Raw genomic sequence first — 26,093 nt, forward strand, 5'->3', positions numbered from 1 at the left:
AGCCCTCCGTTCCTCTTATACTCCAAAAGTTTCCGCTCAATGAGACATGAGACGTGAGCCATGCGCGGGTTCACCGTAGACCCGTGCAGGTCTCATGTCCGAGCTGCTCGATTTGTATGTGAGGCTGCTCCATGAGAGCGCGAGTTCGCGGTTCTCGGACTTCAGCAGTGCTGATCATCATTGACGGTGCTGATTATCAGCACCGTCAAGCCCTCTAAGCTGCACAACCACCGAAGGGGACTTAGTAGGAAGTCCACCAACGCTATGGCTCATAACAGGAGTCCCAGCACCAGCGACCTGAGTTTGCCTTGCAGTGTAGCATATCAGTTGAAGAGCTGGACCCTCTAATGACGAGAGATGAGCGATGCTCAGACTCATCCGTCCTCGTGAAGACGCACCTCCACTTCGACAGCGGACACTTACACTGCCCCCAGTATGGGGGCTCGACAATATAGGGGCCCTATATCGTTTAGCGCCGATAGAGAGCCATCCCCATGAACATAGAGAGGTACCAACAAGGCGCGAGCCATACGTCAGGCCCCGTACCAGCCCAGCATACGGCCATACGAAACGAAGCTACTGCGTGGATATATCGAATGATCACGGCCAACAGACGGGCGGAAGAATTTATCCAGTCCGTCTAGCAGCGTGCCAAATTGGCACTGCCAATCTCAGGACTGCCAGCTTCCCCATCCTCATCGAACCAAGTTGGCACCTTGATGCCAGTGTCCTCTGCCATGCCATGAACCATCACGTGGTAGAAGCTGGCCGTCATTCCAGCTGCTGCTACAACACTGAGAGGATCCCCGTTCATCTCGAAAGAGAGCAAACTCAACTCTGAGCCCTTGACATCAACAAGAACACCATCGAAGGAGATCTATGCCATCTACAGCTTGTCTTAAACAAATTTTCTGTTTTTCTACCAGAATTTTCCTCAGATCGTCGACGACTTCCTCCGGGGACTCTCCGAGATGACTCCCGAGGAGCTTCCGCGCCTCCAACGACCTCTCCTCCCTCAGCAGCCTCTCGTATCGCCGCACACTCGCGCACACCTGGGAAAGGATAGTTTCGTGGCGCGTGATGTAGGCCTACCTACTCCCACTGGCGGCGACACCATATTCTGTTCCATCAATCGCATATTCCGGCGAGCCAGAACTTGAACTCTGCGCATGCGTGCAACATCAGTCATTTCCTCCGACGACATTGACCTTGAGTAACCGCCACGACCATCCCTTCGAATCACAGCAGACGAGAAACCTCCCGCCTGGATAGTGTAATACTGCAACCCCTTGAACCGGCCTTACCCTGGACAGTGGTGATGGGGTTTTGAGTACCCGTTGAGGCACTGGAGCCGATGGAGCTTCGAATCGATACAAGTCTCCACCCAAGGGCGCCGACAACGATCTGTCGAGCAATCTGAATGAGACGGGAAATTGACGGGGAAAAATGATCTAATTTGTGCATGGACTAGGAGAATCCTCCAGACAGAGCTGTTAGAAAGGACCGTGCGGAATGGGTCACCTTCTCTGCAATGAACTCCGGCCGATCAAAGCCTCGATCATATCATCCCTGAAGAAAAATGCGCGCACTACGTCTCGAACCCACGTCTATTCATGCTCGAGGATCAGCCGTACCGATCATCTGCCGCCTCCACTGGAGTAACTCCGCCAGGATCAGCCGCTTTCACAGATGCGCCACAATACACCAGAAGAGAGACCTATACATTAGTACCGACGAGATCCTCACCAGTGCACTTTACCAGCCTGCAGTTGCCTGTTCGGACGGCTGCCACCAAACACGTGTGTCCGAGGGGTGTTTTATTCGATTCGATAAATACACTACCATGCAAGCTCGCATCATTGGGAACTCCTGAGAATCTTGATGTTGACCATGCAAGATACAGAGTAGGTTAGCTAGTGGCACTATCTCACTTTTCAATGCCAGAGCCAGCAATGTCGCAACATTATCTGTGATCCCCAACACACAAGCCAGGAACAACGGCGTATACCCCCCTCTCGTTGTCCGGCACAACAGACTAGCACCATGACGTACCAACAACTGTCAGGTGAGAATCGTCATCTGCGAGTGAGTATGAATTCACCTTTATGCACTCCGCTGCTCCCTCACACATAGCAGCATGATGCAGCGGAGCGAAACCACTTTTTCTATCGATGCTACTGCCGTCAGCGCCGGACTCCAAAAGCATCGATAACATCCGAGGATCGTTATTCCACACCGAGAGGAGGACCGGTGAGGCTTTGAGGGAATTCAATTTACTCAGAGGCCGTCCCTCTGACACCATGGACCTACGGAAAACTAATGGGTGCACGGTTCGAACCATACCCCTTTAGCTTACCGAACAATGTCATCATCTCCTCGAGCAACTGCCCTATACAATTCGAACAATGCATCAATCTCGGGGCTTGCTGGCGGCGGATCGACAGGAGGATTCAATCCCAACTGCGATAGCTCCTCCATGCGAACTCTTTGATACCGCTAATTACCTCGTCCATCTCAGGAAACTTCTCGTTATGTACGAATGACGATGCCTGTCTGATCATAACGAGGATAAAAAAATCTTCGCTCCGCTCAACTCTATCCCAACACAAAACCACCTTCTCTAGCAAGCAATGCCAACCTCACTCGTGCGCTCTTTGAGAGCGGTTCGCAGCTCCTTCGCATCGTCAAGAGCCTATCGATAATATATCAACGCCGAGTCAGCTTCAGCACTGACCGCACAGTAACACTTTCATCGCGAGATCGTCTCAACTTCGACATTCAACTGTTACGCTGTGTGAACAGGAGTCGACAAAATTAGTACTGGGATGCTCCCGGTTTTGAACGTGTACTATAGGCAGCATATATGTGTGTATGGATGCTCAACCATAGTTCAGCTCTCTATCCTTATAATAATAAACGTGAGCAACCACATGCTCCATGAGGTTGCTCACTTTTATTATGAGTGCATGCAGGCATTCACAGGAATACCACTCTCAAGACTCTTGAGAGTGGTATTCCTGTGCATGCTAACAGTCTTAAGTCAAGACTGTTATCGACACGAACTAGCGAAACGTACTCAAAATTCACTTCCAAAAACTATCACTCCGCGCAGGCGACTGCTTCCTCGGAAATAATAAGTCCAAAGCCGTACTCTCTGGAAAGTAGCTATTCCCGAATGTCCAACGCAAAACATCGAGAACATCGACACCAGAGCGATTAAGTCGCATGAACATATCCAACAGACGCACTCCGCAACATCCTCATCGCAGCCTTCTGACGATCCGTTGCGACCGGCATCATCGGATAGACTCCAAGACGGTCAGACAGTCTTGTCTTTCCATCGTCGAGCCCAAGTTGACACTCGCGAATAACATCTAAACGCTCAGCAACTTCCCCTCCCGTTCCGCCGTAGTAGATCTCCTCCACTGCTCGCCACTTGTCATTGCCATCATCGATCCGCTGCTTCGAAGGCCAAAGGTTCTCTTCTGATCGACTCTTCTTGCGACGGCTACGCACGCCCGCTTGAAAGGGTCGAGTTGGAGATTTATGCACGGCGTAGTTCAGATGAGTTCCATCACTGCTATCTTCCTTGCAGATTTCAGAAGCTTTCTGATCGATATAGTCGAATAATCTGAAAATTTCTAGCGGAGCGATGCGAAAAAATTCTCATTACCTCCTCCAAAGAACCTCTCTTTGCCAGCTATCACTCTTACAAATTTTCACTATGAACTTTTCCTTTTGCTGCTGGTCTGCTGATACCGGCTCAGCTGACCACGCTGTAGGAGCAGTCGTTGTCTTTTCCCTATTTTTCAACAAGTCATCTTCAATGACGTACTCTCCCTTACTCCTTTCCAACTCCTTCAGGTCGTTTTTGGAGCGGATGGCCAACCGAAAGGACTCTCTCTCGATTCCGAGAAAAAATAAAGTCCAAACCTGATGATCACTGTGTCACCGCATGTGTCACCACGATGTTACCCTGGCTTTCCTCTCGAACTTTCCTCCGAATCAACTTTTCCGCTTTCTGCTGACCCTTTTTCCGGCGGCTAGCCAAGCACACCTCCCGACGTATCTTGGCCGAAGCCTTCAGTTGGAGTTTCGCCAAGACCTTCCGAACAATACATTCACACCGAGAGGGACCACATTGACGACAAATCTTCCGGATGCGCATGCCCATCATCAGCAACCCTCCCCTGAGCGCTCTGTTCTACTACACAGATCTTCTATAACAGCCACTGACCTTATGTAGCTTAGCTGATGGAAAACTTTATTAAACATTATGGAAAACTTCGTCACCTTCGCACTGTAGTGGAGCTGATACTATATACCATCGTTCCGCCCGTTCCTCTCCGGGGGTCCGATTATTCGTTTGACGGGTTAAGATGAGTGGACGTCTCACGCAAGTGACTTATGTCAGACGTGCATGAAATATTATATAGGTTTACTACACCTTCACAGACTCTCTCTATATTAGTCCCCCGTTCGACTCCACCCTCACCTCAAGGGCACCTCCATCAGCCGGTGCCTCAGCCAATATAGTGGAAATGCTCTGCAACGGTTCTTGGCTCAAGTCGCCGCTTCCTGGCGTTGGTGTTATCGCTCTGAAATCAGCTGAGTGAATCCATCGAGAAATCAAACTTACACTCTTCTTTCCTTCTTGTCGACTTTTCGAAACTCGACAGGTTGACTCTCATCCTCCTCAGCCGTTAGCCGTGTACTACTCGCGGTATGCGAAACTCGAATAGTCGGCAGTTTTTTCAGCGAGGAAATGCGATGAACCTTTTATAATTTGCATCCAACCAAAGTCCACCTAAGAAACCTCACAGATTTCCCCTCGAACTCGTCAGCCAGGCATCTCAAAGTCTTCCCCCACGCTGCCTGCCGTCGACGATACTCACTGTCCTCTACACTCTCTCTCAGCAATCGCCATGATGCCTGTTGGCGCAACCAAAACTCCGGGCAAGATTCACTCTTGTTATCCCGCAACAGAGCTGACATTTCCAACAAGCTATAGAAAGGAATCAACTATCATGTCGTTCCACATGATGTCTTTAAAGTTACTTTCATCAAAATCAACATAGAGCTATTCGAAAGCGTTTCTAGGAAGATGAACTCAAAAGCGGTTCGGCTAATACTGTACAGAAGTACCGATTTTAACATGCATATTACAAAACACTCTAACCCTACACGCTACGACAACAACGACCACACGAAGATCATCATCCCTCCTCCACCAACGGTGCCTCCCTCTGGGTAGCTGGATCGATCCAAGTCCATAACAATCACCTCAACAAGCTCGAGTCACAAGTTTAGCTCCTTCTAGTATGCATAGTTTCAACCTACTGTTGCTCCTGCTATGAGCATTTGACAGGTCTTTCAAACCCCAGCAATAGTACCAGAACCAACACTAAGCTTTACCGAGCATGTAACGCACACTCATGATTATAGCAAGATCGTCAAGGACCGGGAGGAGGAGGAGGAGGCGCGTCAGTGTCCATATTCACACTCTTCACACTGTCGTACCAAATAGTCCATCTGAATTACATGCCGCAGGTATACCACAAATTGGTCGGAAGAAACCAACACGAGAATCCGAAATCATTTAATTGTCGAGCTCGTTGTAACAATACCACTCCTCGCGCTAGTCCTGCCTATCCCTACCTGCCCTTCAACGACTCCTTCGGGATCTCTCCCATGCCCATTTGGTAGTGACAGAAAACCACCCCATGCTTCAGCCAGTTCTACCATGGCACGAGTACGCCCAGTATGGGAACATATTATTGCTTTCCTCAAATGAGCTCATAAGTTTTTTCAGTAATTGGAGAATTACGGTAGAAATGTACAGGTGAAAAATTCCTAAGAGTCTCCATATTGTCACCAATACATGTAGCTGACCATGAGCATATCAGAGTGGGAATATATTTTTGAATTCCTCAGCTGAGCTCGTCAGTTTTCTCACAACATTACGAAGATTCACACATGATTTTGGGGTAAAAATGTACAAAAGTCAACGAAAATTTCCTAAATTTTTTTCATAATTTTCATACTGCTACCAACACAAGTAGTCAAAAATTCCCACACTGAATAGGCCACGCCTCGAAGTTATACCGCACCTTCCCAAACTTAGTCGTCCTCAAGTTGATCCCCATCGTTTCACACAATCGCGACAACAACCTCACACTACCCGAAGCATCGGCTCGTATATTACCATCTGAATCACGCCGACTACATCGCCTTACAAGACCACCACCATTTCAAAGTTCGACGACTATGTAGACGCGGTAACCAGTGCTGACTGTCAATACTATACGATTGCAGTATCTGTTCCTCTTGATGTTATATCTCAGTGTAGGCGCTAGCGCTAGGCGATGATTATATTCCCTATAATTGGAAGTTTGAGTATTGTTAGCATTCAGAGTAACGTTCTCAATCAAGTGAGTGATCATCACATTGACGCAAAACTTGGAGATTCAATATCTCCCATTCTCCGAATAGAACACACAAACATGACCCCCACTCACTCGATGTTATTTTCAAATCCTTGGAGGTCCCCAAAATGTCATCAAACACTCGTCCCGGATCCTTCGCAATACTAGACCGACGCGAGTCCACATATATACCACTCTTAATAGGGAGCTCCTGTCCGCATATTCCAGTCCAACAACTTCATTTTTCATTCTACTTCAATCCATTCCCGATCGATCCTCCTAGGCACATCATATCCCACCTGCCCGTTGTCCGGTGCCGTGTCACCGCGATCAAAGTGAACTCGATTTATCGTTTCTAACCACTCCCGAGCCGACTCCTCGACTGTCTTCCCAGCTGAAGACTAAAACCAGGGTTGTCAAAACTGGAAATTCAGAAAATTCCAACACAAAAACCAACGTGAGGAATTGAATTTTCGTCGTAGCGCGACGGAGCAAGCAGTTTTTTCCCGACAATGGAATTAATTTCGCTGAAATTTCAATGTGAATTTCGAATTTCAGAAAGGGCGTTTCGGTTTCCGTCCTTGTTCCCACCCTAGTGATGTAGTAGTTGTGCAGATGCTCCTTGAGATGGTCCGGTATTTCTGGTCTGTGAGTTGACCACCAACGATCTACTGCCAGCTGGGTTACAGACATAGGAAGAAAGCACTAGTGGAGGAAAATATGGGGAAAACACAAAATTCTGGGGAAATTTCGGGAAATTATTGTTGTTTCTGTACATTTCTATCCGAATTCCTATGGAATTTATGCAATGGGGAAATTCCTGAGCTCAGGAAAGCGAACATATAGTTCGAACACGACGATGAATAAAATAACAATAACATCCAAAAACATCATTACATCAAGGCATGTCACTCAGAGCGGTATGGGGATGAATATATGTTTACCACCGACTTTTCCTATTAAAATTTCAGCTCTCGGCTTTCCATTTCCATCATCACTCAACATAGCCTTAAAATGCCTTTCAAGGTAGATATCCCCAGCAACGTGATTGACGAAGTCTTCAAATTTTCTGCTATCCTTTTTAACCGGATGAAACTCCAAAAATTCTCCCGATTCGTCCTCTCGCTTCACCGCGTGTAACCATGGGCTTTCGTACTTCACCTTCGGCGCTTCAACTCTCTTCCCCGTCTCTATTTTGAAGCTCGCTATCACCAATCCGGTAGCATCGTCCCTCTCGAACCTCACCGAAGCAGAAGCGACCCTTTCTTTCTTCTTGAGTTTCACCTTGAACTTCCTACCCGAAATTTTGCGGAAAAATTTATTATCGAGTGGCTTTGAGGCTGCGAGGATGGGAAACAGGAGAGCGACGAGAAAATGCATGTTTGAAAACACCACTGAAAAATTGCATCACAGTCGCTTGACAACGTCAACATATCCCTGTACATACTTTTCGACAGTGGATGATGAAGCGTTGTCAATCGATTTTTATTACTATTATCAAAGAGATTCACCCGTTTTACGTGAAGTGGCGCAAAACTCGGTGAAAAATGCGATATTCGCGGCCTTTAGTAGTCGTAAAATATGTTATACACTAGTGTTTTTCATATCACTAGGGTGAAACTCCACTAATAAACTCTCCTTGATCAACAAGATATCTTGGAAAAGGTGATTCGCATTACGGTTCGCTTCGCACTGTATATTGGAGTTTCACCCTAGTGATATGGAAAACACCAGTGAAAGACATATCTCATGACTACTGCATATCAGCGCGAATATCGGGGTTTTCACAGAGTGTTACCCCACTTCACGTAAACCGGGTGAAACTCCAATGCGTCCAAATAAAACACAACTTTACATATAAACAATACTAAACAGGTTTAGAAAATTCATTTAAATCTACTGCCCTTTCACATTAACTAAAATTACTCATCATTCGATCGGAAAATGAATGAACTCCTCAGCCAAAGTTCATATCAGTATTAGATTCCGCATATCTCCAAAACAATTCTCCATCTGCTACATCAAAGTCGAGAATTCTAACACCAACCTCCCTTATCGTCACAACATACAGTACGCGTGACCGGTATAAATTTTTTCCCGAGATTTATTCAGGTAGAAGAGCCAAATACAAAATGATGAAACGTTCGACCGTTTGGTGACACCAAACGGTGACACCATCTCAGATTGCACCTATTGTGAATGAAAATACTTTTCGAAGCACGGTGCTTCGAAAAGTATTTTCAAAAGTGCTTCAAGCACCTACGCCAATCAACGGTTTATCATTGTCATTCTAGTGAATCAGGAACCATTAATATTCTTTGAATTTTCCACGTATAGATAAGAACACATTCTTCAGTCAGTTGCTGATGTAAATGTCGTTGTCACATTAGGAGCATCTTTCCCATTGTTATCCAACCCTGGAGAACCTCTCAAAGCTAGAGTACCATGCAAAGCGAGTACCACGAATAACAACTCAAAACTCCTCCAGTAATGACACCAACTTCTACCATGTATCACCATCACTGTCCAGACAGCTTCCCATCCACTTACAACCTGGCGGGTTTCTACCCTGACACGTCGTGGAGTTCTTCAACCTACCCATCGAGTAATGCCGTAAAAACGAGCCGTACGCCCCCGGGCCAAGATCGCTCTTTACTAGTTCAGCAACTCCCCTCGGGGGGGCATGTCCGAACGATCGACCAGCCTTCATATTCAGTGTACTGCCAGGACCGATTAACGACGGCTCCGTAGTTTCCTTTCTCCTCTTCATCAAACCATCTCGACCAATGACGGCTACCTTCCTCGTGATGGGCGGTAGGACATTCCTATACGTGACCGGGCTTGGTGACTCCTCAGGTGAAGTCACCCCACCCCTTTCCCCCCTACCCCAGACACCATAAACAGTCCGATCGGTAGCCTTTGGGGTGTATGCGCACGGCCCTGGCGATCGACTCAAATCTCGTGGGAATCGCCTACCACCGCTCGGGCATCCTTGCGGTCGTTTTGGCGAGATATTCAACGCACTAGGAAGATCATAACTGCCAGGGGCTACTCTCACATTGAAACGAGTGGTATCAAACGCACTTCCACGCGGGTTGCGATTTTGCATGCTCCATCGTGGACCGCGATAGCATCCAGTCTCTGGATAGTAAGCATTAGGAGCTGGTGACTCGGCAGGCTTCGGGCTGTACCCAAACCTGAGGTTACGCTTCCTTCTTGGACCGGAAGATTCCACGGTCGAAGTGCTCGAGTCAATTGATGAACTCAATGGCAACACCGAAGAGCTCTGTCGTCGGAGAGAGTGGGAAGAGGATCTCTCCGACATGATAAGTGACATGGTCGAGACCTAAACAGGAGGACAACTGAGCAGTTTGGAAACGTAATGGTGATAATACAGAAAATCTTAGGGAAATTCTCATTGGTTTTTGTGCACTTCTACCCTAATTTGCATATAAACTCTTATAACTATCGAGGAAACTCGTTGACTCGGCTGAGGAAAGCAAATATCTATTCCAACACTGTCACCAAGCAGTCGGACGCACCTGAAGTCCGACGACGGCGGGACCCAACGACACAGTTGAGACCTCCAGGCGGGATGTACATGTATATGGAAATCTTAGGGAAATTCTCATTGGTTTTTGGTACACTTCTACACTAGTTCGTATGCAAACGTGAACATACATTTCATCACTGTGATAGGACTTGCCTGAGGCCGCAACGGGCTCCTTGGACCGAGTAGCTTCACATCATCACCACCTTGGAAGGCCTTCATCAAAAGAGTCGGCATCGTCTCGGTCGATTTAGAGGGTGATAAATCATCACAATGTCGTTCGAGGAGGAACTGTCGGCACGCTAGGAGGGAGGCCATTACTGAATTAAGGCCTAGAGGAAACTCATCGATGACTCCTACAAGAGTAGGGAAAAGTAACCTTGAAAAAGACCTAGAAATTATCCACCGTGAGTAATCTGTCATACGAAGTCCTTCATTATCATGGATGACGCCTCAGTGTGGGAATATATATTTAGTCTCCGCAACTGTGCTCGTGAGTTTCCTCACTATACTATGAAAATCCGCACGCCACTTTGGGTAGAAGTGTACAAAAACCAACGGTAATTTCCCCAAATTTCCTCATGTTTTCCATATTTCTCGCAACACATGTAGGTGACCATGTGCATATATCCCCACACTGTAACGCCAAAACACAGGCGTCGAGAGTCCCCGAAGCCCCAAACTTAGTAAACTGATGACACGCTGCGAGAGCTCTGGATGATAGTAAAAAATTGATCAACAGAACAACAATGTGAATAGGAAAGGAATGGCAATCGTATTAGGCAGTGATGGCACCCTTCTCGATGAGGAGATCGTGGAGTTCACCTGAGACGACTCATCATAGACTAACACACTGTGACGACACCCCTTACCGTCCTCGGCCATTTGAAGGACGATGTCGCAACCACCGACAAACTCTCCATCAACATAAAGCTGAGGGTATGTTGGCCAATCTGAGAAGATACCATATGGGCCTCAATCGGGCCTACTTTGAATCTTGCCAGGTCGACCTGGTATCTAACCGTTTCAGAAGATACTACCTGAATATTTCTTCACGCCCTCTCTCAGCACATCATTAGCCAAGATGTTCATATGGGCGAACGACTTCACGCCTGAGATCTCCATTTCCCCTCACCTCGAGGAGCTCCCCTTACCCTCCCTTTGCAACGTCTCCACAACTTTCTTGCTGAACCCACATTTTGGGGCTTCCGGGTCGCCCTTCATAAAGAGGACCACTTTATTGGCTTTTACAAAGGCGTCGAGTTTAGGAAGTAATTCCTCGTACGACATAATCAGTACCGAATAAACTCAATAGCAGAAGTCAAACACGAATCTCCCTATCCCCCTAGCTCTTCGAAGTAAAGAACCGCTGAATTCACTCATTCCGCGACTGTCCTGATGGAATGGGGAAAGCCTTTACGATTTTCCTTATGAATTCAAAACATGTTGCCGAGCATGCCACTGTCATCCGTGCACGTTCGTAGTGGTATAAAAATATCTTCTAGTATGAAAACCATCAATAGCATGGTTATAGTGAATCAACGTTGTGGTAATATCAGTACTTTCAAGTTACGTGGATATAATCGTGCGTGAAAAAATTACATTTTCGATTTTTTTACTGATTATTATGCGTTGCTTCCTACCTAGCAATTCTAAACGCCTCTCCAATTGTTGAACCAGAAAAGGTAAGAGACCATATGATACAAAGTCGATGTTAGAGCTTGGGAACTTTCACCCGCTCGACAAATATGGCAAACAGGAATCGCTTCGCTCCGCCTTTCAAATTGACAGACATGAATCGCTTCGCTCCGCCATTCGAGTCAGCACTTTGAGCGATCATCCCACGGAAGCCCTTCCCTGTACGGGGTGGTAATTTTCTTTTTACTTACCATTGAAAGCTTCTCCGACTCGAGAGTGTGGGATTGGAGAGCCGGGGCGCCATTCAGCGAAGGCTGGATTCCCAAGTGTGCGCGAGATTGCCAATCAAGCAACGTTCAACGTTGCGACAAGTCTCAGACTAGTAGTCTTATAGTCTAATCTGTAGATCGGCAATCGGGGAATCCATAACCTGCGAATGCGCCGAAGGTTCTATGTGGCAGGGACCGCATGGTGCGAACTAGGTCTTACTTGTTGCACACCGATACGGGCCCGGCACACATCCCCCGGGTCGGGTGGGTGTGGTCAAAGCGCATCAGGCCAGTGGTGCATCGCTGCTCCACATGGAAACAAGGAATTGTTAGGCTAAGTTCCGTGGGATGGCCGCACATGTATCTTGCACGCATGTGTGCGTATGCACGTACGGATTGTGTGCTCTTCGCGGTGCGTTCCAGGTTTGCATAGTCTCTCGTTTCTGAGGTGATTTCACTGCCGCAACGCTCCGCTAAGCTCTCAATCTTTGCGGAAATTTTTCTTTTTCCAACTCGAGATTGAACATCAGAAAATCTTAAAATCTTCCGAGTGCGGTGAGTTTAACGAAGATTCATGCACTTTGAGATTCATCACATTTGAGCAGTGAGAAAGCGAAATTCCCATGATGCAGAGGTTGGGGGTGTGAACCGTGAATGGCTCAGCTCTGACCTGTGAAATCTTCATTTATGTCAGAGCCAGCAACCAGGCAGTAGCCCGTGTCTGCTGCCAACTATGAATTGGTGGCCAACACGGTTCAGTAGGACACAAGAGCTGCCCGACTCCATACCCGGTACGGGTCGAGTCAGCAGTCTCTAGTATCCTACCTCCACATCCAGGGAGCGGAGGGCTGGGTCGAGCTCGCGTCCGCCATTATTACAACTGTGAGCACATGGGTGTGCCTTATTGCTAGCATCTCACTAGCTCTAGCATTGAACCACGCTGGACTACCGCAATTGTGGTTATTCTCGAGCGCACACGAGTGTATTTTGTGTACATAGGCTCTGCGTGGTAATTTCGCTCACGCCGATCCTCCTGCGTAGGATTGCTACCATAAATAATTTTCGGGAAATTCGTATATTAAATTTCATTCATTGTTGGAATTGGCTGGATTTGATCATTTCCAACTCTATTTTTTAACCATATATAACATGAATGTTTCACGACCAATCTTCTAATAAGAATTTTCCTCGAGCTCTGTAAGTATGATCTGGCAGTATGCACATGATCAACTACATGTGTTGGTGAAAATCCGAAAATTTTGGTAAATTATCGTTGGTTTCTGTACCAAAAATTGTGTAAATTTATTGAGAAAACTCCTGAGCTCAGCTGAAAGAAGCGAACATATATTCGAATTCCGCGAATATGTGAACATTCGCGAATATTCCGAATAAACATTATGTGCGAATATTACTACCGTCTCTTTAGTCGGATGGTAGTAATTTCAATGGAACTCGTTCGTGGAGTTTTCGATAGGAAGCTGTGTTTTACTATAGTGTGGGAAATGGCTACTTACATGTGTTGGTGACAATATTATTTTCTTCCAATTTTCCTACTTCAATTTTCTTGACAATGTGTTGGTATATTTAGAATTCGGGTCGTGCTATAAACCACTCATTGATTATGATCTACCCGAGTTATGGTACGAACTCAAATTACTTTCTAAGTATTTATTTCCGCTCTGAAAGTGATGCTAAATACCAAGTTTAGGATTCCTGTCTATGAGAATAGTCTTTGCCATTTCATGCGTATATGTCATTTGAATATTTCACATCAACTCTTGATGAGGTCACGACTGAAGTTACCATCGGCACATAAAGTCTTAACAACAGGTTTTCTTTTTCACATTTTTTATTTTTTTCCTATATTTTCTATGTAGTGTTATAGACATCTGCCGAGTTCTACTCCCTGGTTGATGAAATAGCAACGATTATAGTTGGGTGAAAAATTCCGAGCGTTTATTGAGTTCGTCAATACTTACTTCCCGTAGAGTTGGCAATAATAATGACACAGGCTCCGACTAACGTATTGAATTCTTTGCCCTGCAATCCAACTCTACCCACTGCTGATCAGTGCAGTGCTCATGGAGTTTGCACTAAAGATTTCCAGTGCTTTTGTGGAAGTTATTACACTGGTGTCCAATGCGATCAATTCGCATGGTAAGAATTATTGCAAACAATTTTGAAAATTATATAACTCAGGTATACATATTTTCTCATAACATTGGGAATCATACTTATTATAATGGTAGCAGTATGCGGCTGCTACTGCCATGCGGTCTTCATTCGAGATGAAGGACCAACACGTCCTATTCCGGGTGGGAGAAGACCTTCTTCTGAGGTGGTGAATTTCTGTTACTATTTAATAGTGTATTATTTTGTATCAGCGCACTCGACTGCTCCCGACCACTACCGTTGAAAAGGACGGTTCGAAAGGACATGCCTGAATGTTGTTATTCGATAACCGTTGACGTGATTGTGTTAAGAGTAGTTACAGTCTAGCGAAGGCTCGAAAGTACTGGAAGGTTCTGGTGTATTGTTATCCTTACCTAACTTTGGTGAATTCCCTAAGCTCGCGATCCTATGGCATGCTCCTACGATCATATTCAGTGTATTGTGCGGGCCTTCTTCAAATAGGTAGTGTTATATGGATTTATTCATCACGCTCGTATTAGCCAGGAAATCAAATTCGCACAAGAAAACCGGACGCCCATAGTAGTGTTATCGAATTCCTGGGCGAACCACAAACAAGCTATATATGATGAACAATTCTCAGGCATCCACTCACTCACGAAATGTACACCTCGAGAGTTCCCTAAGTCAACTTTGAATGCAATAGTAATATCGATTTTGTCCTGTAGACTGTACTGTGTGTGTGGTAGGAATTGATGTGCGAGCCATTTGATTGCGTATTGGTAGCCGCTTCAATGTATTTGACCTCTGCCATTTTTACCAAGATCGTCGCAATGGGAACATTGTCATCTCAGAGTGCGGTTTATATCGATAGTAGTTGGAAAATAGTCATCTATTTCACATTCTAATTCGTGATCAATTACGACCATCGAGTTGCTGGTGGGCATACACTGAAATGTTCTCGACATTTTCAATTCGCGTATACTACAATGATGATATACATGCATTTTTTCCGATATGATAGATAAAATATATGACTATGAATCTCGAAAATATTCATTTTAAATTACATAATGAAGACTACCAACACAACAACAGTAATATTCCCAGAATACTAATGGATCATCGTAAAAAAATTATCATCTTTCCGAGAAAATGAATGTCGGCAATTTAATAACATCCGAATACGCCGCCTGGCTGTAGGTCAATAACATAAATCCAACAAGTTGCAACCACGACCAAGATGTCCACTTCTCCCCAAACACCGAGTCAGGTAATAATACGTAGTGTATAAATAGATCCACAAGCCAAATCACAGCGGTTCGAGATGCTTCGATCATCGTCCTATGCACTGCAGTCAACTTATACGTTACCATAACACCAGATATATTATAGCTTAATATCGATATAAAATAAATGAATAAATTAATAATCAATTGTACGTTGCTCTGGAGCATCTTCATAGTGTCAATAGTGTTTTCCATACTTCCGCGATCTTCTCCCGGGATCCTCTGCAAAATTGGGAAGACGATTATACACATGAAAAAACAACCCCAAATTCCCTCGAGTCCGACCAATTGCAGTGGTGACACCGTCCACTCTTTCATAAGCCTTTCCTCACAGACAACCTGGCCTGCTTGCACGATCTGTCCGGCGACTATCATAACCATGCCAATTAGCATCATCGTAGGGTCGCCTCCAGCAGGGGTGGAGTTTCCCGAACTCATCAAATTAGCAAAACCAACGATGAGAATTGCGATAAAACACAGACCAACCGCAACCCAGTGATGAGCTTGTAAACGTCTTCCCAGGAAAAATACCGACAGGATTGCACAAAATATTATTTCCGCGCCTCTCAGCATTTGCCAGACCGATGCAGGGTTGTACAGAAGCCCCACAAAGCACATAACCGTAGCAGTAAGATCCAACGCGGCGGGCAGGCCAATCATAAGGTATCGTTTCACTTTAAGATTCGTAGTAGGCCTTCTTATGGGCTCCAGCAGAGGTTCCTCCTGATCTATTTTCTCGGTATTTCTCCGACGTTTTATATAAACGCTTATCAAGTACGCCACAATGCTGAGTGACATTCCCATGAACATAGAAAAAGTGTTAAACCATGGTTTTGTGAAAAGATGTTTTTCACCGTCGATGCCAACAGATGAAGTTTGAAATTGTATTTTCCCGATCAGTGTATTCAGCGCGCCGAACACCAGCATTGACCCAATGTAGACTCCTATGACCCGCATCGTGTAAAATGAAAATCTTCAGAATGAACAATACCGTACCGAACTCAATGACACCTCCCAATCTCGACACTTTAGATAAAAAAAACAACTTCACGCGAGTGTGTGAATTTTTTACGTAAATATTCACTCTAAGGTTAGGTAAGAAATCGATGAAAATTCCACTATCAATATTGTCAACTACTTCATCATCATCATCATCATCATCATCATCATCATCAACAACAAGTACATGAGAATGCACCTATAGTTAAGTGGCGACCTCAGCGAGACACGCGCCCATCGTACTCGATTTAAAGAAAATTTCGCGCGCCACAAAATTATTTCCCTCGCACTTAAACTCCAAAGTGAATGCCTTGGGATTCTCAGCAGCCGATACGTGGGTGTATAAATTGCTCATCGTCATCATATCATTTCACATCACGTGTTTTACGCGTTATTCACTGCTCACATGCGGCGTTTCTCATTAAATAGAATGTGTTTTTCATATCACCGGTGAGACTCCACTGTAAAAGGCAACACATAAGAGAAACACATGCTGAAAGTATAAGAGCATGTAATAAGAATTTGCGCAAAATCCAGCTGCCGCTGCTAAGCTCCGACAATGGGAAGGCGAGCTGTGAAGCAGGGAGCCGCTCGGCCGGTTCGACTGCACGAAGCCGCAGAACCAGCCGAGATTGCTGCGCAATATTGTTCTCGTTCGAAGGCTAGTCGAACGATTCGCGAACGTGTTCCTCGTGTTGTGTGTTTCTGCAGCTACTGGGTGGGAGACGTTCGTGAACTCGCGACCAGTAGCTCAGATGCCCGACCGTGCTCAAACCACAAGCACTGACTGCTCGGAGGTATCAGTGGTGGTGTTTCTGAGGGTCAAAAGTTACCGTCGACAATTTGGAAAATTTTGTACCCTCATTTTGGCTTGAGCTGACCCTCAGCTTCTCACAAGTTGAAGTTGAACCTTTCCGCGGTGGTTGAAGCTGAGTCAGGTCGAAATGTCTCCGGTTTGGGGTCTTCCCTGGGTGGTGTGGGAGGGAAAAAAAACCGTGAAGAGCAAGCCCTTGCTTGTCTCTTGAGCCAAGCTGACAGATACGAGTTTCTGTCGGCTTGCTCAACATACAATTGAGTATGTTGCACCAGCTGCAATGGTTGATCGATTTCGAGCTATGCACGCAAGAACAATAGTGTTCTGGAGCGGCGCATTTTTTCTGCCCTCCGCCCGGAGTCGAAGCTTGCTCGGCGTGGATTTTGACCGGTCAAACCTGTTTCACCACCAGTCCCTTTGTGACTGGAGGTTCCATGTTTGACCTTGCAGAAGAAATTTGAAAATGTGAGATTTCGAGAGTGAAGTCATTCTCGCAGAGAGGGAGCAATGGTGAACAACCACATCAGAGTCAGTTGGTGACGTGAGCTTACCTCTGTTCCTTCTTGGAGGAAAGTCGTAGTAGACTAATCACTCAACAAGTGCCGAAGTGATGAAAGCCGTAAAGTTTCTTATGAAGACTGAGCTACGTTCGTACGCAAACTCAATGAGCGGAGCCAAGTGATTTTCTTTCCATGAAATGGGGGGTACTTCAACTCAAATGATGATACGAATGATGATACATGTCTCCAACCTTTGCGTCATAACTAATGCTCGACCTAAGGTCGGAGCAACCATACTTGTATCTTGTAGCGACGAGATTGACCAAAGATTAAAATCTCAATAAAAATATTGGACGCGGCGTCACAGATGATGTCTGTCTATAGGAAAACCAATATCTTGTAGTAATGTCGTCTTATTGTTTCTCGGAAAATACGAAAGATAAAATAGATGCCCTGGATAAGCAGCCGTCATTGCCCACATCCGTAAAAGCGAGTTGTTGACGTTCTGCTGGCTATATAATAGAATAACATGAGAAAGCAAAACAGATGCACTCCACATCACCAATAATCATCACTTCTTCGATACCTTCGGCAAGTGTATCAGAACCACGCTGGGCTTTGATTTATTGTTAGGGACGAATTCCACCGTGTTGTCGTACGAGAAGTAGAACCACTGTGCAGGGACGTTAACGAACTGCTTCGTCTTGTAGAAATTGTCGAGCTGTATAAGCTCTCCACAACGTGCCTTACTCAACTTCATGGGGCCAGTGCCTGAGTTATATATTGCGGAACTCTGACCTAGCGGACTGCGCCAGTCTCTAAAAGAAATGCGCGCCAGTGAATCTTTCGCTCTGAAATAAGTGCTGACATCATGTGGCCCGATCCGGTTGTCATATAACCCTGTAGGCGTCTCCTCGTCCGATGTGAGGGAACCGTCGGGAGCCGACACTGCATAAGGGATGGCGACACAAGCGGCATCGTATTTGGTCGGATGCTCGCAGGCCGTCATTGTTAGATTGTGAACATAATCACCCTTCTTAGAGACCATCTGGACAACCTCGGCCGACCCCGGTGGCACCTTGAGATCGAAGCCCACTTCGTAGTAAGGATATATCTCAGGACCCTCACTACGTCCAAAACGTTTCAAGATGAAAGTGTTCTCCTTGATAACGGCGCTATCGTACCGAAAAGCGTAATAATGGATTCCGAAAAAGTTGTAACCCACGATAGCCTCCCCAGGAGAGTCGTATTGGAAGAACATGCACCCCCTGAGCATCATTCCAGGTGTAGGACTAAACACATCTTGGTAGGCGCAGTATTTCCCAGGCTTGAGAGAGGTATCAACACCGGTGACGACACCATAACCAGCTAACACTGCCATAGTGACTAACGCGGTGGCAGCAGACAGCATTCGAGTGGAGGGAAGATTCAAAAGACTGAGACCATTTCGTATCGCGAACCTTCAAGATTGAAGATAAGACTCCCTCATCAAAGCCCTGCGAAGCGTCTTCTTGAGTATTAAGCCAATCACCACTGGTGAATAGTAACCCCAAACTGACTGGTAACATCTTCCTGAGAAGATGTGCTAGTTACTATTATCAAGGGCCGGAAGAAAGGATCCCACAAGTACCCCTCATTCGGGAGTCTTTCTCATTCACCAACATCGATCAACTCTCGTAATTCACGTTAAACGCTACCAATGAACAAACTTCCGCACAGCCTTGTGCAGCATAGACCTCCAACACTGGACAAAACAACACGAGAAGACCATCTACCAGAGAGTGTGAACAAGTAACAAGAGAGAGAGGATGTTGAGGTTCTCACTCCTGAAAATATCGTCAACCATCTTTACTTGGGTCTTACGTCGTGTGAAACGTTACTGTTGGATGATGATGCATAATAACACAAGCGTGAATCACGTGATATGCTAAGTCCAAACATGTACTGCTATCAGTGATTTCACTTGGAGAGAGCTTATCACCAAGTGGAGCTGTTTTAAAACCGTTCGGGGAGCAGCTGCTACGCATATGATGATTACAAGTGATTCTAGTCGCTGTTACTCTCAGCCTGTGAGGTTTTCATTCTCGTCACGCATGTATTGCGCGGCGCTTATGTGAGCCGTATTCCGTGACTAACCTTGACTGATTATAAAACGCAGCTAACTCGTTATATGGAGTATTCTCCTGGAGAAGGTCAGTGAGACGAATGTGCCGGCGCACCACGACGGTGTGTATCCTATTGACAATCAAATCAATACGATCAAGATAGGCCTGCTGCTAGATGAGAAAGAAAATCGTCCTCAATCCGGAAGTTTCATTCACTCATTAGTAATCAATTAACATACGATATGCTTCATCAGACACACTATTTCAAACCTCTCTAGTGAGGCTCACAGCGTAACAACGTAGCCGAAAGGCAGCTAATGATGAATATTCGCGGTCCGCGGGTCACGGGTCTAAGGGTGGTTTCGTGAGGGGAAATGAAGACGGTTTTCGCGAGCTATCTGGCTCGGACGAAAACCTCAACAGCAGATTCACTTCAACCGTAGAAATGTGGACTCCGATACGAATATTTCACAACCGAAGATCTTGAGAATCTCCAGACTGGAGACTCCAGCGAAGATGTGCTTCCGACGATGCATCGCACTATGTTAATTGAGGGTGTTGATGTAGCGTTTTGCCATCTCATACGTCATTTCCCACACTGCGAACGGGACCCATATGAGCTGACCAGAACCAATAGATATCCCAATTATTGGACAACATGCTCAATGATAGTGTAACTCATAACGATCGAGCCATATATTCAACTCGGGCTATCTACAACACGTCATGGTGACGTGTTGTAGATAGCCATCAGGACGGATCATGGTAGATCAAGGTAATCAAGACCGATCGAAGCGGATCATGGTAGATCAAGATATGACCAAGGCGGATAATGGCAGATCAAGGGGGATCAAGGCCTGATCAAGACCGATCGAAGCGGATCATGTTAGATCAAGGGGTGATCAAGGTCGATCAAGGCGGATCATGGTAGATCAAGGCGAGATCAAGACCGTTCGAAGCGGATCATGGTAGATCAAGGCATGTTCAAGGTGGATCATGACAGATCACCGTCGATCAAGGCGGATCATGGTAGATCAAGGCGAGATCAAGACCGATCGAAGCGGATCATGGTCGATCAAGACATGATCAATGTGGATCATGACAGATCACCGTCGATCGAGGTATGATCTTGGTTGATCGAGGTCGATCATGGTCGATCAAGACAGATCATGGTAGATCAAGGCGTGGTCAAGGTTGATCAAGACCGATCAAGGCGAGTCCTGGTAGATCAAGGCGTGAGCAAGACCGATCGAAGCGGATAATGGTAGATCAAGACATGATCAAGGTGGATCATGGTAGAGCAATCCGTGATCAAGGTTGATCAAGGCCGATCAGGGCGGATCATAGTAAATCAAGATGATCAAGACCAATCAAGGCGGAACATGGTAGATCAAGGCGTGATCAAAACCAATCGAACTTCGACTACACGTGTTGTAGTGACGTGACGTCACCATGACGCAGCAGCACCACGTGAATTCGGGCATTTCAAGACCAATCTCTGGTCACATAATTTCAGTTACAGCCATACCACGGCTCGTTAGAGTTTACCTTTTTCTTTTACAGCCCTATACGGTAGGTCCCACCTGCGTGATGTGCGTAAAAGGTTTGGGCGCGCCCTCCCAGAGGCCCACACCTCTGCCGTGTTTATGCCATCATGGCATGTGTTGAAGCTTCGGGCAAAGCAGGTGCCAAGCACCAAGAGCAGCAGAATCAGCAGCTTCAGACAATGTTCATCGTGAAAGGTGAGGTTAATGGACGCGTAGCAGCTTTCGTTCATCTGCTCGCTGCTCTTCTAAACGAGAGAATCGCTTCGCTCTGCCATTTTCCCCTGCTTTCACAACAGTCAGAATTCCTGCCGGCCACATGAGACGAGTTTCAGACCACGCATTCCCGAATGCGGAGCAGAGGCGGAGCTCCATACGATACAGACGACTCGTGACACGTGAGCCAAGCAGTCGAGATAGATGCACTGATTGAACGTCTTCATGAGAGGCACCTTGCTACTACTAAAGGAAGCCTGTAGGGGTGGAAGCTAATGCCACTCCCTTTAGGGCTGGTCCACGAGCATCCTTCAAGCACACAAGGAGTAACACTGCAGCCACACATGTGCTGGACAAGAGATGGTATGAAGTACACAAAACCACAGGGATACTGCTCAGACCGTCTCCGTGCGTAATGCTTTGGCACCACCTCCAGCTATTGGAGACCACATGCACGCTGATGTTAGTAACAGTCTTGAAGCTGATCCTGGCTCGTCGGTCGCCATCTTAAACTTTTTATCTGTTGCAGTTGTTACTCCGCACACTTGTCTACACCCGAGTTCACAGTCCGTCAATCTATATCATGTTTTACGCGTTATTCACTACTCACATGCGGCGTTTCTCATTAAATAGAAGGTGTTTTTGATATCACCGGTGAAGCTCCACTGTAAAAGGCAACACATAAGAGAAACACATGCTGAACGTATAAGAGCACGTAATAAGAATTTGCGAAAGAAATTTGAAAATGTGAGATTTCGAGAGTGAAGTCATTCTCGCAGAGAGGGAGCAATAGTGAACAACCACGTCGGAGTCTACACTTGCACTTTCAACTGCATCTCTTCTTGGAGTTGGTGACGTGAGCTTACCTCCACATCCTATGATGATGTCCCCATGGCCAACCACTGAGGTACTTCAACTCAAATGATGATATGAATGATGATTCATGTCTCCAACCTTTGCGTCATAACTAATGCTCGACCTTAGGTCGGAGCAACCATACTTGTATCGTATTTGTAGCGACGAGATTGACCAAAGATTAAAATCTCAATAAAAATATTGGACGCGGCGTCACAGATGATGTCTGTCTATAGGAAAACCCATATCTTGTAGTAATGTCGTCTTATTGTTTCTCGAAAAATACGAAAGATAAGATAGATGCCCTGGATAAGCAGCCGTCGTTGCTCACATCCGTAAAAGCGAGTTGTTGACGTTCTGCTGGCTATATAATAGAATAAGATGAGAAAGCAAAACAGATGCACTCCACATCACCAATAATCATCACTTCTTCGATACCTTCGGCAAGTGTATCAGAACCACGCTGGGCTTTGATTTATTGTTAGGGACGAATTCCACCGTGTTGTCGTACGAGAAGTAGAGCCACTGTGCAGGGACGTTAACGAACTGCTTCGTCTTGTTGACGTAGAGATTGTCGAGCTGTATAAGCTCTCCACAACGTGCCTTACTCAACTTCATGGGGCTAGCGCCTGAGTTATATATTGCGGAACTCTGACCTAGCGGACTGCGCCAGTCTCTAAAAGAAGTGCGCGCCAGTGAATCTTTCGCTCTGAAATAAGTGCTGACATCATGTGGCCCGATCCGGTTGTCATATAACCCTGTAGGCGTCTCCTCGTCCGATGTGAGGGAACCGTCGGGAGCCGACACTGCATAAGGGATGGCGACACAAGCGGCATCGTATTTGGTCGGATTCTCGCAGGCCGTCATTGTTAGATTGTGAACATAATCACCCTTCTTAGAGACCATCTGGACAACCTCGGCCGACCCCGGTGACACCTTCAGATCGAAGCCAACTTCGTAGTAAGGATATATCTCAGGACCCTCACTACGTCCAAAACGTTTCAAGATGAAAGTGTTCTCCTTGATAACGGCGCTATCGTACCGAAAAGCGTAATAATGGATTCCGAAATAGTTGTAACCCACGATAGCCTCCCCAGGAGAGTCGTATTGGAAGAACATGCACCCCCTGAGCATCATTCCAGGTGTAGGACTAAACACATCTTGGTAGGCGCAGTATTTCCCAGGCTTGAGAGAGGCATCAACACCGATGACGACACCATAACCAGCTAACACTGCCATAGTGACTAACGCGGTGGCAGCAGACAGCATTTGATTCGAGGAAAGACTCAAAAGACTGAGAGCATTTCGTATCGCGAACCTTCAAGATCGAGTGAAGATAAGACTCCCTCATCAAAGCCCTGCGTAGCTTCTTCTCGAGTGTTAAGCCAATCACCACTGGTGAATAGTAACCCCAAACTGACTGGTAACATCTTCCTTAGAAGATGTGCTAGTTACTATCATCAAGGGCCGGAAGAAAGGATCCCACAAGTACCCCTCATTCGGGAGTCTTTCTCATTCACCAACATCGATCAACTCTCGTAATTCACGTTAAACGCTACCAATGAACAAACTTCCGCACAGCCTTGTGCAGCATAGACCTCCAACACTGGACAAAACAACACGGGAAGACCATCTACCAGAGAGTGTGAACAAGTAACAAGAGAGAGAGGATGTTGAGGTTCTCACTCCTGAAAATATCGTCAACCATCTTTACTTGGGTCTTACGTTCTGTGAAACGTTACTGTTGGATGATGATGCATAATAACACAAGCGTGAATCACGTGATATGCTAAGTCCAAACATGTACTGCTATCAGTGATTTCACTTGGTGATATCTTATCGCCAAGTGGAGCTGTTTTTTCACCGTTCGGGGAGCAGCTGCTACGCATATGATGATTACAAGTGATTCTAGTCGCTGTTACTCTCAGCCTGTGAGGTTTTCATTCTCATCACGCGTGTATTGTGTGGCGCTTTTGTGAGCCGTATTCCGACCTTGACTGACTAAAAAACGCAGCTAACTCGTTATACGGAGTACTCTCCTGGAGAAGGCCAATGAGACGAATGTGCTGGCGCACCACGACGGTGTGTGTCCTATTGACAATCAAATCAATACGATCAAGATAGGCCTGCTGCTAGAAGAGTAAGAAAATCGTCCTCAGTCCGGAAGTTTCATTCACTCATTAGTAATCAATTAACATACGATATGCTTCATCAGACACACTATTTCAAACCTCTCTAGTGAGGCTCACAGCGTAACAACGTAGCCGAAAGGCAGCTAAGGATGAATATTCGCGGTCCGCGGATCACGGGTCTAAGGATGGTTTCGTGAGGGGAAATGAAGACGGTTTTCGCGAGCTATCTGGCTCGGACGAAAACCTCAATAGGAGATTCACTTCAACCGTAGAAATGTGGACTCTGATACGAATTTTTCACAACCAATGATCTTGAGAATCTCCAGACTGGAGACTCCAATGAAGATGTGCTTCCGACGATGCATCGCACTATGTTAATTGAGCGTGTTGATGTAGCGTATTGCCATCTCATACGTCATTTCCCACACTGAGAACGGGACCCATATGAGCTGAGCAGAACCAGTAGATATCCTGATTATTGGACAACATGCTCAATGATAGTGTAACTCATAACGATCGAGCCATATATTCAACTCGGGCCATCTACAACACGTCAACATGACGCAGCACCACCACGTGAATTCGAACATTTCAAGACCAATCTCTGGTCACATAATTTCAGTTACAGCCATACCATTTAAAATTTACCTTTTTATTTTAGAGCCCTATACTGTAGGCAGGTCACACTTGCGTGATGTGCATAAAAGGTTTGGGCGGGCCCTCCCAGGGGCCCACACCTCTGGCGCGTTTATGCCATATGGCATGTGTTGAAACTTTGGGCAAAGCAGGTGCCAAGCACCAAGAGCAGCAGAATCAGCAGCTTCGGACAATGTTCATCGTGAAAGGTGAGGTTAATGGACGCGTAGCAGCTTTCGTTCATCTGCTCGCTGCTCTTCTAAACGAGAGAATCGCTTCGCTCTGCCATTTTCCCCTGCTTTCACAACAGTCAGAATTCCTGCCGGCCAGATGAGACGAGTAAAATGCTTTGCCACCATCTCTAGCTATTGGAGACTACATGCGCGCTGATGTTAGTAGCAGTCTTGAAGCTGATCCTGGCTCGTCGGTCGGCTTCTTAAACTACCCTTCGTACCAACAGCAGCACTTAGACCGACGCTTTATATCGTGAGGAGCATACTCCTGCACTTGCTCACTAATATCATCACCACAACCAGCTTTGTCGTTTCAGGCTCACCCGAGTTCCCTCATATTCTCATCGACTGCTTAAAAGAACATAGATGCTGCCAATACACATCCACAGAGTTGAAGAACTGCATCACTACATATCTCAACATACATAGGCGTCAACAGTGACATGAAAAAAAACAAAACTCAAAACTCAAGTCTTGATAGTAATAAAATTGATTATGAAAAATTCATCCCGAATTTCGCTGAAGAATATATTGACCAACACAGAGCCACTTTTCCCCGTAAAAATCCAACCATCACTTTTGCGAAGGCTTCATTGCCAACGCTGTGCTCATTGATCATATGAAAAAAAAAACTATGATATTAATATCTCCACCACCATGTTTGCCTCCTGAGGTCCCACAGCTGAAGTAAACCGTGTAAGGGACCGACACCAGTCATAGTGATCTCAGCATCGTGTAGACGATTCCAAGCAACACGT

The 26,093-nt window shown here is 46.0% G+C and overlaps 5 protein-coding genes across 5 annotated transcripts in view; all 5 read right to left on the reverse strand.

Annotated features, from left to right (window-relative positions):
- Window positions 1–640: 640 nt before the first annotated feature.
- On the reverse strand, window positions 641–2,561 carry Pmar_PMAR028289 (conserved hypothetical protein; the record flags this gene model as incomplete). Its single annotated transcript, XM_002769075.1, has 7 exons — window positions 641–877; window positions 1,335–1,416; window positions 1,522–1,569; window positions 1,635–1,717; window positions 2,102–2,306; window positions 2,357–2,460; window positions 2,505–2,561. The coding sequence occupies 7 exons, from the start codon at window positions 2,559–2,561 to the stop codon at window positions 641–643; spliced, it is 816 nt and encodes a 271-aa protein (XP_002769121.1).
- Window positions 2,562–10,753: 8,192 nt separating this feature from the next.
- On the reverse strand, window positions 10,754–11,265 carry Pmar_PMAR028290 (glutaredoxin, putative; the record flags this gene model as incomplete). Its single annotated transcript, XM_002769076.1, has 4 exons — window positions 10,754–10,800; window positions 10,848–10,928; window positions 11,016–11,087; window positions 11,130–11,265. 4 exons carry the CDS (start codon window positions 11,263–11,265, stop codon window positions 10,754–10,756), a joined length of 336 nt encoding a protein of 111 aa, XP_002769122.1.
- Window positions 11,266–14,927: 3,662 nt separating this feature from the next.
- On the reverse strand, window positions 14,928–19,025 carry Pmar_PMAR028291 (hypothetical protein; the record flags this gene model as incomplete). Its single annotated transcript, XM_002769077.1, has 5 exons — window positions 14,928–14,996; window positions 15,455–15,523; window positions 15,587–16,088; window positions 17,666–17,698; window positions 18,190–19,025. The coding sequence occupies 5 exons, from the start codon at window positions 19,023–19,025 to the stop codon at window positions 14,928–14,930; spliced, it is 1,509 nt and encodes a 502-aa protein (XP_002769123.1).
- Window positions 19,026–22,170: 3,145 nt separating this feature from the next.
- Pmar_PMAR028292 (hypothetical protein) lies at window positions 22,171–23,630 on the reverse strand. Its single transcript, XM_002769078.1, has one exon. It carries the CDS (start codon window positions 23,601–23,603, stop codon window positions 22,758–22,760), a length of 846 nt encoding a protein of 281 aa, XP_002769124.1. The 5' UTR covers window positions 23,604–23,630; the 3' UTR covers window positions 22,171–22,757.
- Window positions 23,631–25,975: 2,345 nt separating this feature from the next.
- Window positions 25,976–26,093, reverse strand: part of Pmar_PMAR028293 (mitochondrial peptidase beta subunit, putative) — a gene marked incomplete at its 3' end in the record, with an annotated part of 1,742 nt that continues 1,624 nt past the window's right edge. The window contains exon 9 of the mRNA XM_002769079.1: window positions 25,976–26,093. This exon is cut by the window's right edge and continues 4 nt beyond it. Coding sequence (XP_002769125.1) covers window positions 25,976–26,093 — 118 coding nt within the window.

Source organism: Perkinsus marinus, assembly GCF_000006405.1.
Source record: "Perkinsus marinus ATCC 50983 genomic scaffold scf_1104296966482, whole genome shotgun sequence".
NCBI classification, from domain to species: Eukaryota; Perkinsozoa; order Perkinsida; family Perkinsidae; genus Perkinsus; species Perkinsus marinus.